Source organism: Pagrus pagrus, assembly GCF_965226575.1.
Source record: "Pagrus pagrus genome assembly, chromosome: 10".
NCBI lineage: Eukaryota > Metazoa > Chordata > Actinopteri > Spariformes > Sparidae > Pagrus > Pagrus pagrus.
The window spans coordinates 14,732,889-14,748,382 of record NC_140194.1 but is presented as its reverse complement, the minus strand read 5'-3'; the positions used below and the strand labels follow the sequence as shown (position 1 = coordinate 14,748,382).

General features: G+C 41.4%; 1 protein-coding gene across 1 annotated transcript; it reads left to right on the top strand.

Moving 5' to 3' along the window:
* Positions 1 to 1,211: 1,211 nt before the first annotated feature.
* On the top strand, positions 1,212 to 14,644 carry dhtkd1 (dehydrogenase E1 and transketolase domain containing 1). The gene is made up of 17 exons (XM_084365246.1): positions 1,212 to 1,470; positions 1,747 to 1,899; positions 2,132 to 2,343; positions 2,432 to 2,626; positions 2,814 to 3,083; positions 3,697 to 3,868; positions 3,976 to 4,174; positions 4,816 to 5,128; positions 5,221 to 5,305; positions 5,407 to 5,546; positions 5,635 to 5,785; positions 5,893 to 5,999; positions 7,905 to 8,069; positions 8,159 to 8,241; positions 9,616 to 9,782; positions 13,545 to 13,630; positions 13,716 to 14,644. The coding sequence occupies exons 1-17, from the start codon at positions 1,299 to 1,301 to the stop codon at positions 13,815 to 13,817; spliced, it is 2,772 nt and encodes a 923-aa protein (XP_084221372.1). The 5' UTR covers positions 1,212 to 1,298; the 3' UTR covers positions 13,818 to 14,644.
* The last annotated feature ends 850 nt before the right edge of the window (positions 14,645 to 15,494 follow it).

Below are 15,494 nucleotides of genomic sequence, written 5' to 3'. Positions count from 1 at the left end.
GCTGTGTGAACTCAGGCTGTTCCTAGATACTGACAAAGCAGAAGTTAACACTGTTCTCAAGAAAAAGGGGAAAAAAACAAAGCTTATGTTGTATCACAGGCAAATTGAAGCAGCACATGGCAAACTAGTTATAACAGTTAACAATTTTTTATATATATTTGGGTATTTTAAGATAAATAATGTCATTCTTTTAAATTCAGTCTTGTGGAATTATTTTAATACATACAGTAAGGTCAAAAACGTAAGAAAACTAGTCAAAAAACTTTTTCACTACAGATGAATCTTTGAAAAGTGTCCGAGTTTTAGAATATCTTAGTATTTGGTATGCTACCTTTTGCTTTAATGACCGCACCGTGCTGCAAAATAGAAGTATTTTTACTGGTGTTCTCAGACTTTTTGACCCTACTGTATTTAGTTTAGAAATAAGCACTATAGGTGTCTGAATTGCCACCACAAGCCTCCTGAACATGTAAAGACCCCTTGTCGTAGTGATCATACTGATTCTCCTGGAGGGATGAACAGAATTCCTCAGAAAAAAATCATTCCATCATTCGTTGTTTTAATGACGATGGTGTCCAGCACATTGTCCAAAATCTTTCATAGGTGAGATCTGGTTACGGTGAAGGCCTATGATTCACATCATTTCACTCCCTTTAATTCATCACCTGTGTGTGTGTGTGTGTGTGTGTGTGTGTGTGTGTACAACTATAGATTTTTGAGCAATGAATAATTAGAAAAAGCTGTATAGAGTTATATAAGAAAGGGTACATTTCTTAACAAACCTGCTATACTTGAAATCCTGCTTGAATTTTTTTCTGACTCTGTAATGCCGGAATTTGTCAATAAAAAGTGAGAATTTAAAAAAACAAAAACAAACTTGAAATCCTGCTTTACAACTTTTAAAATTGGAATATGGAATTTACAAGGTTCACCTGAACGCATCGTCCACATATGTCCACGCTTGACACTTGTTGCGCTACGTCACGACGGCTACTTCACGACTCCGAACATTTTAAGTTCGCTTAAACATAATGTTTCGTTGCCCCAAAGTGTATCAGAGTAAACACATAAAATAAAAAAAAACTCTGTATTTAATAAATCTGAGACAAAAGTGACTGAAACGTATTTCCTGGTAGCATCTGCTGTTGTGAAACGAGTACAGGACCCCAGCCAATGAGCTTCGGATGCGGCGTCTCCTCCCATAACGTCCCTCTCTCTCGGCAGTATGGCCGCCGTATATTAGCCGTTGGTGGAGCGTGCCTTTCCAAGATTAAAGCTTTAGCTTCTCCTCAAAAAACATGTCGGCCGTCCTCTTGCTGAAGAAGTCTCTGAGCAGGCTGCCCCCCTGCGTCGCTCGGCAGGTTGTCGGCTGCTGTTATCACACCGAGAGAGGTGTGTACGGATACCGACCCAAACAGCAAGACAGCCAGCACAAGTTACAGAACGACCGCATCGCGGCACTTAATGAAGGTCAGTAAGGGTTAATTCACTGTGTCTGTACTTAAACATCACACGACAAGGAGGCGAGCAGTCTTTGACACGTCTTAATAACCTTACTGACTCAGAAATGTGCTTAAATACTTGTTTGTTACAGATAATTCCAGTATATGTTCTTTACTTGTGTACAAGTATGATTCCCATTGCAAAGAAGGTTGATGTCGTTGCCACTGCACTGGTTCATATTGAAGCTGTAGTGTGGTTTAGTCAGGACAGCTCATCCTGACTGTTGTTGTGCTCTGTACTCAGATCATGGACTTGCTCGTCTGGTGGAGGCATACAGAACACATGGACACAAGGCTGCTAAAATTAACCCATTACTGCCCCAGAAGCCTGTGGCTGACCATGTCCCGGAGATAGACATGCTGAGTGGTACCATCACAGGACAGCTCAAAACCTCAGGTGATGTTCTTATCTTTTAAAATCATGTGGCTTTTTGGCAAAGAGCCATAAAAAGAAGTAGACTTCATTTATCCTACTTTTAATTGTCTTATAGAAGATGCGTTTGTGAACAGCCAGCCAGCTAGTTTACATTAGAATCAAAGACGGTGGTTCTTCTCTCGGGCCCGAGGAGCAGGAGCGATGGCCGGTGATGAGTCGGTTTTGTCACTGCTCATTCAATGTGCTTCTGCAGGTCTACAACACTTTGGTAAAGCGGAGGCCTCAGTGGAAGAGGTTCAGGCCTACCTGGAAAAAGCCTACTGTGGCCACCTGTCAGTGGAGACCGGCCAGTTGAGCAGCCTGGAGGAGAGGGAGTGGTTTGCTGACCGCTTTGAGGAACTCAAGAAGACGAGTTTCTCCACTGAGGAGAGGAGGCAGCTGGCCAAGATCATGCTGGAGTCTCAGGTAGGTCCAAGAAGAAAGAGGAAAATCTACAGAATTATTTGTTGTGGTTTTTATGTAAATGTCATGTATTCTCTCTCACAACCTGTAGGAGTTTGACCACTTTCTGGCCACCAAGTTTGCCACTGTGAAGCGCTATGGAGGAGAAGGAGCAGAGAGCATGATGGGCTGCTTCTACGAGCTTTTCTACCAGTCGGCCCACAGCGGAGTCACTGACATTGTCATCGGCATGCCACACAGGGGCCGACTCAACCTCCTGACAGGCCTGCTGAAGTTCCCACCAGAGGTTAATTAGCTCCTACACAGTCAAATTTAATGAGTACACTTGCAAATGATCCATGGCAAGATTACATTGTTTATTTAGCACGACTGTAATCAGCAGCAAGTAAACAAAGTCAGCCAGCTGCCCGAAAAAGCAAACAAGCTGAAGATAACATCAAACAACACTGTCTCTTCATGTTCTTTATCTGCAGCTTATGTTTCGTAAGATGCGCGGCCTCAGCGAGTTTCCTGACACCTCGCCAGCCATCGGCGACGTCCTCTCTCACCTCACCTCCTCGGTGGAGTTAGAATTCGGAGCTGGACACCCTCTTCACGTGACCATGCTGCCCAACCCATCTCACCTAGAAGCGATTAACCCCGTCGCTCAGGGCAAAACCAGAGCCAGGCAGCAGCTCAGGTCGGAAGGAGACTATTCACCGGAAGACAGCGCTCAGCCAGGGGACCAGGTCGTCTGTCTGCAGGTACTGGTTCACAAAGACAAATACACACATACAGCCAAGAAGTTTCCATGAAGAGCAGCATTATACTTGCCTTTTATTTAGTGACAGTAGAGATTTCTACTGGAAACATGGAGCCAGAGGATGCTAGAGGATGGTATCACAATTATTCAAGTTTGTCTTTAAACAATGTGCCAAGGAGGGCAACTGCAAATTATACTGACTGACTGACTGACTGACTGACTAACTAACTAACTGCTTCATTTAAATTCATTTAATTTAATTGTTCACTCTTAAGGGCCAGTGAAGATAAACGATTACAGCAAGCAGAACCTCCTTTAATGTTCATATAGGTATCTGACTAATGTGTCTAGACAGACGTCTAACTGTGAACCTGTACTTTAACCTTTGTCTTCCTGTAGCTTACACTCCTGTCTTTAAACCTCTAATATATGTTGTCTGAATGCCTTCTGCCTTTGGACCTTCACCTCCATACTTTTAGATTTTGCATTCAATGTGTTGGCAGAATGTCTGAACTTGTATTAATGTGAAGCAGGAAATTGTTAAAGACATCTTTTATCAAACCTTCAGCAGCGATACCAAATCTTGAAGATGATCTCTGCTCTCTTCTCCACAGGTCCATGGTGACGGCTCCTTCACTGGCCAAGGGATTGTTCCGGAAACTTTGACCATTTCAAACCTCCCTCACTACAGAGTCGGTGGGAGCATCCACCTCATTGTGAACAACCAAGTGGGCTACACCACTCCATCAGAGAGAGGGAGATCATCTTTGTACTGCAGTGATGTCGGTCAGTGAAACTCATAAATAGCATTGGCAGAATCAAAATAATTGGATTCCTTGACACATCATGTATTCTGTATTAATCAGAGACTAATACTCACATTTGTATCACAGGTAAGATGGTGAACTGTGCTGTGATCCATGTCAATGGAGATCATGCAGAGGAGGTGCTGCGGGCCACTCGGCTGGCCGTGGAGTACCAGCGACTTTTCAGGAAAGACGTCATCCTGGACCTGATCTGCTACCGTCAGTGGGGCCACAACGAGCTGGACGAGCCTTTCTTCACTAACCCAGCCATGTACAAGATCATCCGGTCAGTTAACTTACCCTATGTATCGCCACACATTTTCACAATCAGTTCACAGGTTACTGCAGCATTTACAACAATTTATTCCATTTCCAATAAAAAACAAAATGCATGGAGTGCTGCTTGGGTGTAGGAAAAGGTGTCCCTCTGGTGCTCTTCATTTTAGGGATCCAAGTAGAACTTAGGCACTCAAGAGGGTAATGATTAAAAAGCCTTTATTGGTACATGGCTAATCAAAAAAAAAGAACATGCCATTAGCAGGTCATGCTGATCATGTGACCGCCTACCTGCTCATACTGAGCAGCTGTCTCTGATTACCTATGAGATTGGAAAAGCTCCTGGAGGCAAATTGTGATTTGTGATCAATCAATTAATCTAATGTAACTCCAAGTGCTGACCATAGAAAGGGTTGAAAAGAATACGAGTTCAAGTAAAAGACATTTGATAGAGTAAGACTAAGATACTAAACTAAAGTAAGAAACAACAGTCAAAATGCAAGTTGAAATATACACTCACCAGATAAAAGCCAGGCTACAAATGTGAGTTTTAAGTTGTCCTTTTAAGAATGCTAAAAAATTACTCAAAGACAATTAATCCATTATCAAAATAATCAATATAAAAGTTGACACATTGTTGCATCCTCACAGATCCCGCAAAAGCATCCCTGACTCCTACTCAGACGCGCTTATCTCTGAGGGTCTGATGACTGAAGCCGAGCGTGACGAGATCAAGTCCAAATACTACGGCATGCTCAACGACAAGCTGTCCAACATGACCCTGTACAGCCCTCCACCCACCAACCTGCAGGGCCGCTGGGGGGATCTGGTGGAGCCTCCGGCCAAAGTCAGCACCTGGGACACAGGTGTCCCCGTTCCCCTGCTGCAGTTTGTTGGAGCAAAATCTGTGGACATCCCAGAGCAAATCCAGCTGCACAGCCACCTCGGAAAGACTCACGTACAGGTATGGCTATTGTCTCTGTCGGATCTATTGGATTATCTTTTTCTTTTTGGAAGCAGCTGGATGATGATTTTATTCCTCCTTTGTGAACTCAGGCTCGGTTAAACAAGTTGGAAGAGGGGACCAAACTGGACTGGTCCACAGCAGAGGCCTTGGCGTTCGGCTCCCTCCTCTCCCAAGGTCAGCGTTAAGCAGAAAACATACCAGATCAAATTTAGGAATCATTTGATTTTGATGCTGTCAAGAAATGGATTTGTAGATTCAAATAAATGTTATTACAGGCTTCAATATTCGAATCAGCGGACAGGATGTGGGAAGAGGCACGTTCAGTCAGAGACACGCCATGGTGGTGTGTCAAGAAACTAATGACATGTACATCCCTCTGAACAACATCAGCCCTCAGCAGAAAGGTTTCCTGGAGGTAAAATCTTTATTAACCACATAAAACATTAGTGTGATGATATCTTCCTCCTTTCATGTGGCTCATTGTGATGTCTCTGTGTGTTTAGGTGTGTAACAGCCCGCTGTCTGAGGAGGCGGTTCTTGGATTTGAATACGGTATGAGTATCGCACAGCCGAAGCTGCTTCCCATCTGGGAGGCTCAGTTTGGGGATTTCTTCAACGGAGCGCAGATCATCTTTGATACCTTCCTCTCTGGAGGTAAATGTCTGACTCCTGGGGCTTTCAACAGATTCACAATTACGCTCATTATCTTGTATTTTTGGAACAATCTTCACACATCAGATGTGAAACTTTTGTGTCCTCAGGTGAAGCCAAGTGGCTGCTACAGAATGGGATGGTGATCCTGCTGCCTCACGGCTACGACGGAGCTGGACCTGAACACTCATCCTGCCATATGGAGCGTTTCCTCCAGGTTGGTGGGACTGTCGAGCCATATTCACGTCAAACCACGTTACCAGTGTATGATATAATGTAAATATCGCTCAACATCCCGTTTGAATTTTTTTTTTTGCCACGCGCTGGTGAAAGCCGAGGCAGGAAGCATTATGTTTTTGAGTTGTCCATATGTCTATTGATACGTATGTACAGATTCACTGTGACATCATAATGTTCGTCAAAAACACTTTTCTGGCCATGATTCAACACCATGACTCAGGAACTCCTGTAAAAATAAGTGAAGACGGCATGTTTCTTACTGTAAATGAATCACTGGAATTAGTTAATATGTCGACAACTTCCATTTTGCCACAAACTACACTTCATGCTTTTACATTTCTGAAAGTCTTCAGTACATATGTAATGTGAGTCTGGACACACATGGATGAAAACTGCAACTTGACTGGTTGGCAGAATACAAACAAACATGGCCACCTCAGGTCAGCAACTGTCCGTCATTCACTGCTAAACACAGGAATCTTTCCCATCTCTGTCACGCATCTCATATGACGTGAACGCAGTTTGACTACACGAGTCCTGCAAATTCATCGTCGGTTGCTCAATGATAATCCAAACACACCTTAGGAGTTTTAATGGAGGTGTTTCACCTCAGTCAGTGCAGGCGTTATCTTATCCCTCAACATTTATAATACTACTCATAAAAGAGTTATAGATTTGACCAATGGTCTTTGGCTCCTTGGTCATTGTCGGTACAACTTTACCAGCCACTCAACAGGATAACTTTGGGATTTTTGGCTGGGGAGTGAAGAATGTCTACCAGCCACTTACTGATTTACCAGCATTTGGCTAGTTGCTGCTGCTTATTTTCAACACTGATCCTAGGAGTTAAGAAATGAGCCAAGAGTCATATTTATAGAAAATACTTGCTATTTAATTTTAACTTTAAGGACATTTACTTCAATATATGTCATAGTTTGGTTAAAGTCATGGTACAGGCATGCCAATAAATTTTCAGTACAAAGGTCCTTAATGGAGCACAGAGGACAGTACTCACAGTTTGTGAACAATTGAAATCAATAAAAAAATCAATAAAGATAACATTTCTAAATTTCAGGAATCAGCAGACAGAAGACATCAGATTGACAGTTTCTGAAAAATCGTCCCCTCAGTCACTATTTCCTATATAATTGACACTTTATTTTACACTATTGTGAGCAGTCAGTTGAAATGTCGGCATTATTGTCATTTTGCATCATCACTGACAGCTTAAGTGTCACACAGCGGTGATTGTTTGATCAATAAATACTATATTATTATACTATAATATTTTTTGAGGACGGCATGCAGAACATGAAGTTCACACTCACACAGTTCACACCGGGATGAAATGAAAGCATATATTATCATTTCTAACTCAGACCTGAGTTTAGCAATGTTTTCTCAGATGGGAAAAAACATGTCATCTCACCAACTGGTCACATATTAAAACAAGGTTTCAAAGACTGTTAGAGGTGCAATGAACCAGCAAGTACACTGAGTTACTGTGTAATTGTTTCACTTTTACCCTTAAACAGCTGTACAAACTCAGCTGTTCCTGTTATGGTCCACTTTATAGTGTGTCTGCAGTTTTTTTTTAGTTCCCAGCCTGTCATTCCTACTTTGCTGATTCTGAACTTTTCACAGACCGACACACCTGGGTGTAGAGAACCGTTTTTTATTTTTTTGTGGAGTGTCATTTCCAATGCACAGCTCTGTCTCTGGGCATCAGGACGGTTGCATTTTATTCTGTTACAGAGACTCCAGATTTAAGTTTAGATTTGAATATGTGTGCTCCACCAGCAGTTTTTGAGTTGCTTATATGTTGTGTTACACTTTACCTGAACTGTACATGATTACAGACTCGTCCTCTTTTGTCTCTCAGATGTGTGACAGTAAAGAGGAGGGTGTGGACGGAGACAATGTGAACATGGCTGTGGTCAACCCCACCACTCCCGCTCAGTACTTCCACCTGCTGAGGAGACAGATGATTCGTAACTTCCGCAAACCTCTTATTGTGGTCGGACCTAAGACTCTGCTGAGATTTTCTGTAAGCAAAGAGGGAACATTTAACAGTTTGAACTCTTTTTCACAGATGTTTCCATGAAAGAGGCTGAATAATGTTTGTTCTTTTCGCAGGGGGCTGTTTCCAGTCTGGCTGAACTGGCACCAGGAACATCTTTCAGACCAGTGTTGGGTGATACTTCAGTCGCAGCACAAAGGTACAGAAGTCACACAGTTTTCATGGTGGTGAAAAGGCTTTTCTAATGATTGTAGTTTATTCTAAAGTTGCGGTTTAACAAATAACTCAAATTGCAAGGTGTCAAGGGTCGTCATTATACTGTTTATGTTCAGGGAGAGAGCAAGAGAGCTTTTTCATTTGACGCTTTGACTAGCCTTCAATCAATTCTGTAGGCTGTAAGTAGGCATAGATCAATTATCGACCTGGCCAATTATTGGATCCGACATTCAGTATTTTTCAATCAGAATCGAAAAAATGATATTGGCCGCGTTTCCCAGATTTGATCGTTCTTAAGGACTTAAGAAGGCTCTTAAGAAGGGTTCGGCTAAGAAGGAGCGCTAAGATACGGGTGTTTCCCAGATGCGTTCTTAACTGCCTTCTTAGGAGAACCTTAAGATCAAGCCAAAGAAGCTTCTTAAGAAGCTCTTAGTGGGAGCTGTCCACCGCGCTGCTGCTGTGCTGAATCAATCGATGCCAGGCAAATCGATCACCCACCTCTTTATCAGCGCGTAAGTGTGTGTGCTGTCAGACCGGGCTGTCCAGGCAAAGAGATCCAACGGCCGTCGCATCTCTGCACGGGGCAGCCGGTACTTTGCCTGGGCAGCCCGGTCTGACAGCACGTCCAGTGGAGAGAAGTGCTGACGCACGTCAGCATTAATGTAAACCGTCTGGCTTCGCGCACGGCGACGCTGATGGTTCGCAGCGAGAATGTGCTGTGCGTTTCTCACACGCGCGGACTTTGACAACGCATTTATATACTGTAGAGTAGCAGGGGAAGCCTCTCTGGATGAGCTTCAGCTGAGTTTAATACATCCGTTCCCTTGATATCTGTGAAATGCCACAGGGTTGTTGTTTTTTCATGTGTAGTACTATAAACTTACCGTACTATAAACTTAAATGTGTAATTCAATATAAAGTTTTTTTTCATCTACCATTTTCTTATTTTTTTAATGCGCCAGTGGTCCGCAGCTATGAGCGCATTTCAACACAGCATTGTTTTATTATTTCGCAAAGTGGAGGATATACATTTCCCTGACGCGGCTTGATCACTGAGCATTTGGTCGCTAAGAAGGCTATTAAGAGCGGGTCAGCTCGATCTTACACTTCCTTCTTAGTGAAAGATCTTCTTAAGCTAAGAGCGACTCTGGGAAACGCATCCTTCTTTCACAGCGCTCTTAAGAGCGCTCCTAAGAAGATCTTAGCACTTAAGAGCTTCTTAACGAATCTGGGAAACGCGGCCATTAATAGTTGAATTGGTATTGGTATCTTGAAGAAACCATATCTGTGGAGGGCACTTCAGAAACAGTCCCTAAGTCGCAGATACATCAAACCTTTTCTTTCTTATTCCTTGCAGTGTCCAGAAGGTGGTGCTGTGCTCTGGGAAGCATTACTATGCCCTGCTGAAACAGAGGGAGACATCAGCAGCCACCCAGAACACAGCACTGATCCGTGTGGAGGAGCTGTGTCCGTTCCCACTGGAGGCTCTGCAGCAGGAGCTCAATAAATACCCCAATGCTAAAGGTATGTGTAATGATAGCAGGCACACTGACTGACAGTCCAGTCATTGTGGAAAAGTTATTTTCTGCATCTTTTGTTCAGTTTTATTTTCTTTAACAGCTGTCAACATTTCAGTGTGACAGACTTGATTGTGTTCCTCACCGTACACGACTAACTCTGGTCTTCTGGTCGACTTAAAAGCCAGAGTAGAAACACAGAGGACAAATTAACAAAGACGCCGGAGTGAACACAAATGTCCCGAAGCTCTTAATACGTGATTTTGTTTTTATCATCAGTTGTTTTAACATCAATTCATCTACAGCCCTATTCACACGAAACTAGTATTAGTGATATAGAAATGACCCCCCACATTTGTGTCTCATGCAGCCCATTTGCGTGGGATAAGTTAAGTCGGTATTTTACTTGTATCTAGAGACTGTAACATCAACTTTCAGAAGCAAAGCGTCTGTTTTTCAAGTAGTTTAGAGTTGATTTTTCCACTTCCCAAGAATTAATACACATTTGCAGCTCATTCAGATAAAGTAAAAGATGCTTTGGTTGCTGTGCCTGAATATCAAAGTTTAAATGTCAATATAGCTGATCTCACAGCACAGAAGTTGACTGCTGGTAAACATATTACAATCCGCGATCAATTTTTTTTACAACAGAAAACAGAGTTTAAGAAGAAATACGAGTCTAAATCACGGACATGCTGATTTGCATGGGACTAATATTATCGTAGGACCTCTGTGTCCGTCGAAATATGGCAGGTAATATGCAGTGAAATCCTTAATTTACAAATTACAAACATTGCAAATTCGCACTGGAATAAAATCACAGACGTCCTCTACAATTATTACAAATAACTATAATTCCCCAGGTAATACTGCTCCTGTGCCGATGGGGCCTATGTGGGATTTTTTGTGTGAAGTGGGAAGAATGTGAATGTGGGAAGTGCCTATATCAGGTTCCCAGAGGCCAAAGGTGTCTTTAATGTTTTTAAGAAGCTAATTTATTATTTATATTTTTTAAATTAAAATGACTTACAAGATAAACTAGACAGTATATTTGACAGTCAAACATGTATTTTCAGCTCGAGTTGTTTTGTGTTCACTGTTCCTCTTTGCTCACTCTTGCTCTTCCTGTCTTTTGCATATGTCGTGATTTTTGGGGCATTTCCCTGTGCTACATTACATAACACTGCAGTCTTTGTGACCGATGCACAAAGGCAGCTCATCAAGTAAAGATGCACTGAAGCAACATTTAAAGCTCAGCACTAAAGAACATGAATACCACATACAGATAAAACAATAGACAACAGAAAACATGTTACGTGTCAGTTACAGACAAACAAACAAGTGTCCAGATTTGAGAGTTTAGAGCAGAGAGTTTCTGCCAAAAGTCTGTTCTAGATATGAATGTGGTGCAGAGAAACGAAAAGCTCTCCAGGGTTTGTTCTGATCATTTTAACTTCAGCTTAACATTTTTGATAAAAAATACAACTGACAACATCACAGTAGTGTAGTTTCCTAAGATTTGCTGGGAGATAAATCCTCCAATCCTTGCTATATCTTCAAGGTGACACTCATTTTGTAATTGTCCTGATGTCTGCACAGATATCTCTTATTTTTTATTCCTCAGTGAAAGGGATTCACACTGAGCAACTTTGACCTTTTACGTGATTTCAGTTCTGTCATTGTTCACTTGGCAAAAAAAATGTTTTCTTCAGTGTTCATAGATTCAGAGAAACAATTGCAGCGAAACAAGTGAGTCATAGTAAGTTGAAAGCCTTTCAGCAGCACATGGCAACTTCAATAGAAGTCTGACAGTCACCGCTTTTATCAGTGAGTCCTCGAGACGACATGAGAAAAGAAACAACAAACTAACAAAGTATGAGCTTCACCATTTCGTATTCACTGCAGGGCTATTGTATTATGTGTTTCTGTTAATTCATCCACCCCCTGGAGCTGAATGTCAATCCAGACTATGAATGTGAGTTGTTCATTTTTGGTATGTAAGACTTTCAAAGAATGAGGAACTGGTGGCTAACGGTGTCAACATCCTTCTCTTCACACATAAATCTTTTGTGTTTGTGGGTTGTTTGTGGCACTCAGAGATGATTTTCACTCTTCTGATGAACTGCAACACAGTTACAGCACAACAGAAGAGGAGAAGAAACCTTATCTTTTATACAAGCCTGTTTCCAAGCATGTTGAGACGCTGAAATAAAACGGAATGTGACAACTTGCTAATCCCTTTTCACATATACTCAATTGAAAACGTTACAAAGACAATATATTTAAAGTTTACGACATTAACTTCATTGATATTTGTAAATTTATGTTTTTTTCTGAATGTGATGCCAGCAATATGTTTTAAACAGGTTTGGACAGGGGCAAGAAAAGACTGGGAAATTTGTGGTAAACAGGTTCATTGGTAACTGGAGATTCAGTGAGTTTCATGATTGGGTAGGAAAGGGACATTCTGGAAAGGCTCAGTCTTTCACAAGCAAGGATGGGCCGAGGTATTACCACTTTGTGAAACACATGATTGTATAAAGGGTATTACTACACCTACCTTTGTCGGTGAACACAACTCGTTTGCAAAGGATTGTATTCTGTTTTTATGTACACACAGCGTCCCACCTTTTTTTGAATCAGGGTTGTAACTCGAGTAATCTTTCAAAAGTCAGATGTGTTCCAGCAGTTTACTTTTTATATAATCTATATCATCTAAGAGACCCGAGTTTCCAATACTGTTATCACAGTTTAAAGTCAACCAATGATGAATTTGTCGGCATTCAAAAAATTAAAGCCAACATGAGGGTTTACAAACCAATTCGCCAGAATAAATGTTAGCTAAGTACGTTTCTGCAAAACCACAGATGTTGATGCAAAACTAAATGTTCCTTTATGATGCAACCTTACGTTTGTTTAAGCGGAATTTTCTCTCTCGTCACTGTGCCTATGCTTTGGTTAGGTTTAGGCACAAAAAACACTTGGTTTGGGTCAGGAAAACATTGTAGTTTGGCTTAAAATACCTGTTTTGGTCGCCATGATCAGTGATGGAAAATGAAAAATAGCTGGTGTTAGTCGCCACATAAACAGCTGGAAATATCCACAGGTGCGACTCGAACTGTGGGTCCTCTTCCACAGAGTCACAATGTTGCACCATCATGTTTCTACAGCCACCCAGAACGGACAAACCAAACACTGGCTCTAGAGAGAACCTCACCGCTGGATGCCACTAAATCCTTCACACTGGTCCCTAAACATTACTTGTTTTATCGGACCACCTGTCCAAATCACAAAAATATTCAATTAGAAGACTAAAAAAAAAAAATATTCATGTATGAGAAGCTGGAATCTTTTGTTTATTTATCTGATTAAAAGTAACTTAAATGATTTGTTTTTATTAGCTGCCAACCAATCAGTCAGCTAATCATCAAACAATTATATTCCCTCCTTTCTTTTTTTAAAATGTATAATCCCTGTTTAGACAAATGGAGTGAACTGCTTGAACACATGTCATTGTGATTCTGAATGAGGTTTTCCTACTTCTGGAACAAAACCTGAGAGTTCAGGTTTCACTTCAGTTCTCTCACCTTCTCAAACACACCGGAGCAAATCCAGTTTCAGTTCGATCTGGTCAAAGAGCAGGAAAGACAGGAAGTTTAACAAAAGAGGTCCCTAAACTACATGAAGTCACATGTTTGGTGTAAAAAAACATTTTGTATCATGTCCTCTTTCCCTTTTGATTTAATAAATCTTCTTAAATCTCCCACAGAGTTTATCTGGAGTCAGGAGGAGCCTCAGAACATGGGTCCCTGGTCGTTTGTAGCGCCCAGGTTTGAGAAGCAGCTGGCCTGCAAGGTGAGCAGAGTTTCTGTAAATACCAAATGCTTCTGACCTGAATTGTCAATATCAGACACCGAGCTGTCTCCTCTGTCTTTCCCAGCTCCAGTTGGTGAGCCGACCTGCTCTGCCCGCCCCTGCTGTCGGTATCGGGACCCTCCACCAGCAGCAACAAGAGGCCATCCTCACCGCCACCTTCTCCTAAGACTCAACAAGACTGGGAACCAAAATAACCAGCTCACAGGCATCAGTATTACACTACATATCGAATCTGCAGTGGTCTTCCCACCATGTGCAGAGCTGCTGCACGGCAGATTCACGGGACCTTTAAGACGATGTGGATTGGGCTGTTAAAGAAAAAATGGGTCAATAATTTTAAGAACAGAAGGAAGGAAGTGTTTATTTGTACGCTAGTCAGATTTTAATTATTATGTTTATGGTTTGACGACAAAGCATGAATTGTTTCCCCCTTTCTCTCATTTACTTTGCCTGTATTATTAATGTGTGTTTTGAGCACTACAGGAAGAAAAAAAGATCTGAATCGAGGCCTTAGACCATGTTTACAATGTGTTTGTTGTATAGAAGCACTTATAGCTTTATGACCGTCATACTCGTCATACTGTTTCTTACCTGTCAAACCTGTACGGGCTCCACGTTTCAGGAATCTTAACTTCAGTCTGCATGAGTTGTTTTCGTACGGCTCAGAAAACAAATATCAGTACCGCGCTGTTAGGAATGTCTAAGCATTATCCTTTAAATATTTATGAATTTTAAAGAACTGGATCCTTTTGACTTGATCACTGAAAAAACAAAGAGTTGTTACCATTTTTACGGTTAAATGTTCATCAGGCATTGAGTTTGACATATATGGACGAATCATGGTACAAATGTTGTACTTGATCATCGTCATTATTCTTTAATGTTTCAACTAAGACTTGAACTACAATTAAAGGCATTGAAGGGCTTATGTAAATAAACCAAATCAGAATATTCAAATGGAAATATTTTCAAATAAATCTATTTTCATGTTGATGCATCATGTTTCTTTTCTCCTAATCTCGTGCTTGTATAAGAAGTGACCTTGTGGCATGTATTGTAAAGCGCTTTGAGCTGTCCGAGAGGACTGGAAAAGCGCTATAGAAATGCAGACCATTTACCATTAATGAACAGTATGTTATATGAAAATAGTTTCTTTCAATTAGTTATGTCGATACTTTGCTTTATGATCATCTAGAAAGAGATTTGAGATGTAATTTAGCGCCTGTTGCTCTACATCCGCTCTGTTGAAGCCAATCTGTGACAAGACTAAAAAATCAGCAGCTTCTGGGAGGAGATGGCTCCAAATGTTGAAGTTTTATTCATTTTGACCTGTAATAAAGACTTATTGTTAGAACTGGGGGCACAGTTGAAGATTTATCAAAGTAAATGCAGCTTACTGTCCTTTCACAGCTTTAATTTTGTATTCATGTCATTCTAAATATTTTCTAATTCATGTAAACTACGTTGCATAGTCCATAAAAAGTACTCTAATTTGGCTTTGCATTCGTTGGACTCAGGATTGACGGTTAAAAGAAGGCAGAACCACAGACATCTTTCTTATGCACATACTTTTACCCTGATGCCTGATCCCACATTGCAACTCAACCACTGGCAGCACTGTTGGAGTTTCAGATGTGTCATGCTATGAGCAGTTAACCTAGCTTCGAGGTAGCCTCAAGCAGAGATGAGGAGCGGGCTGAAGAGGTTTGGTGAACTCCACACCCCCAGATTTTTATTTTTCAGCCCCAGTCGGTGCTGAATCAAGTGAAAGCACTTGAGGAAAATTCATCAGATCTAACACGGTTCCCTCTGGAGCCACAAAAGGCTTTTACAAGCCTACAAC

What these genes read in the sequence shown, in the direction of transcription:
- dhtkd1 (XM_084365246.1), top strand. Translation starts at nt 1,299, where the DNA reads ATGTCGGCCGTCCTCTTGCTGAAGAAGTCTCTGAGCAGGCTGCCCCCC. An exon ending in TGCTGAAGTTCCCACCAGAG is followed by an intron (nt 2,627 to 2,813) that starts GTTAATTAGCTC and finishes CTTTATCTGCAG; the next exon opens with CTTATGTTTCGTAAGATGCG. An exon ending in AGAAGCAGCTGGCCTGCAAG is followed by an intron (nt 13,631 to 13,715) that starts GTGAGCAGAGTT and finishes TGTCTTTCCCAG; the next exon opens with CTCCAGTTGGTGAGCCGACC.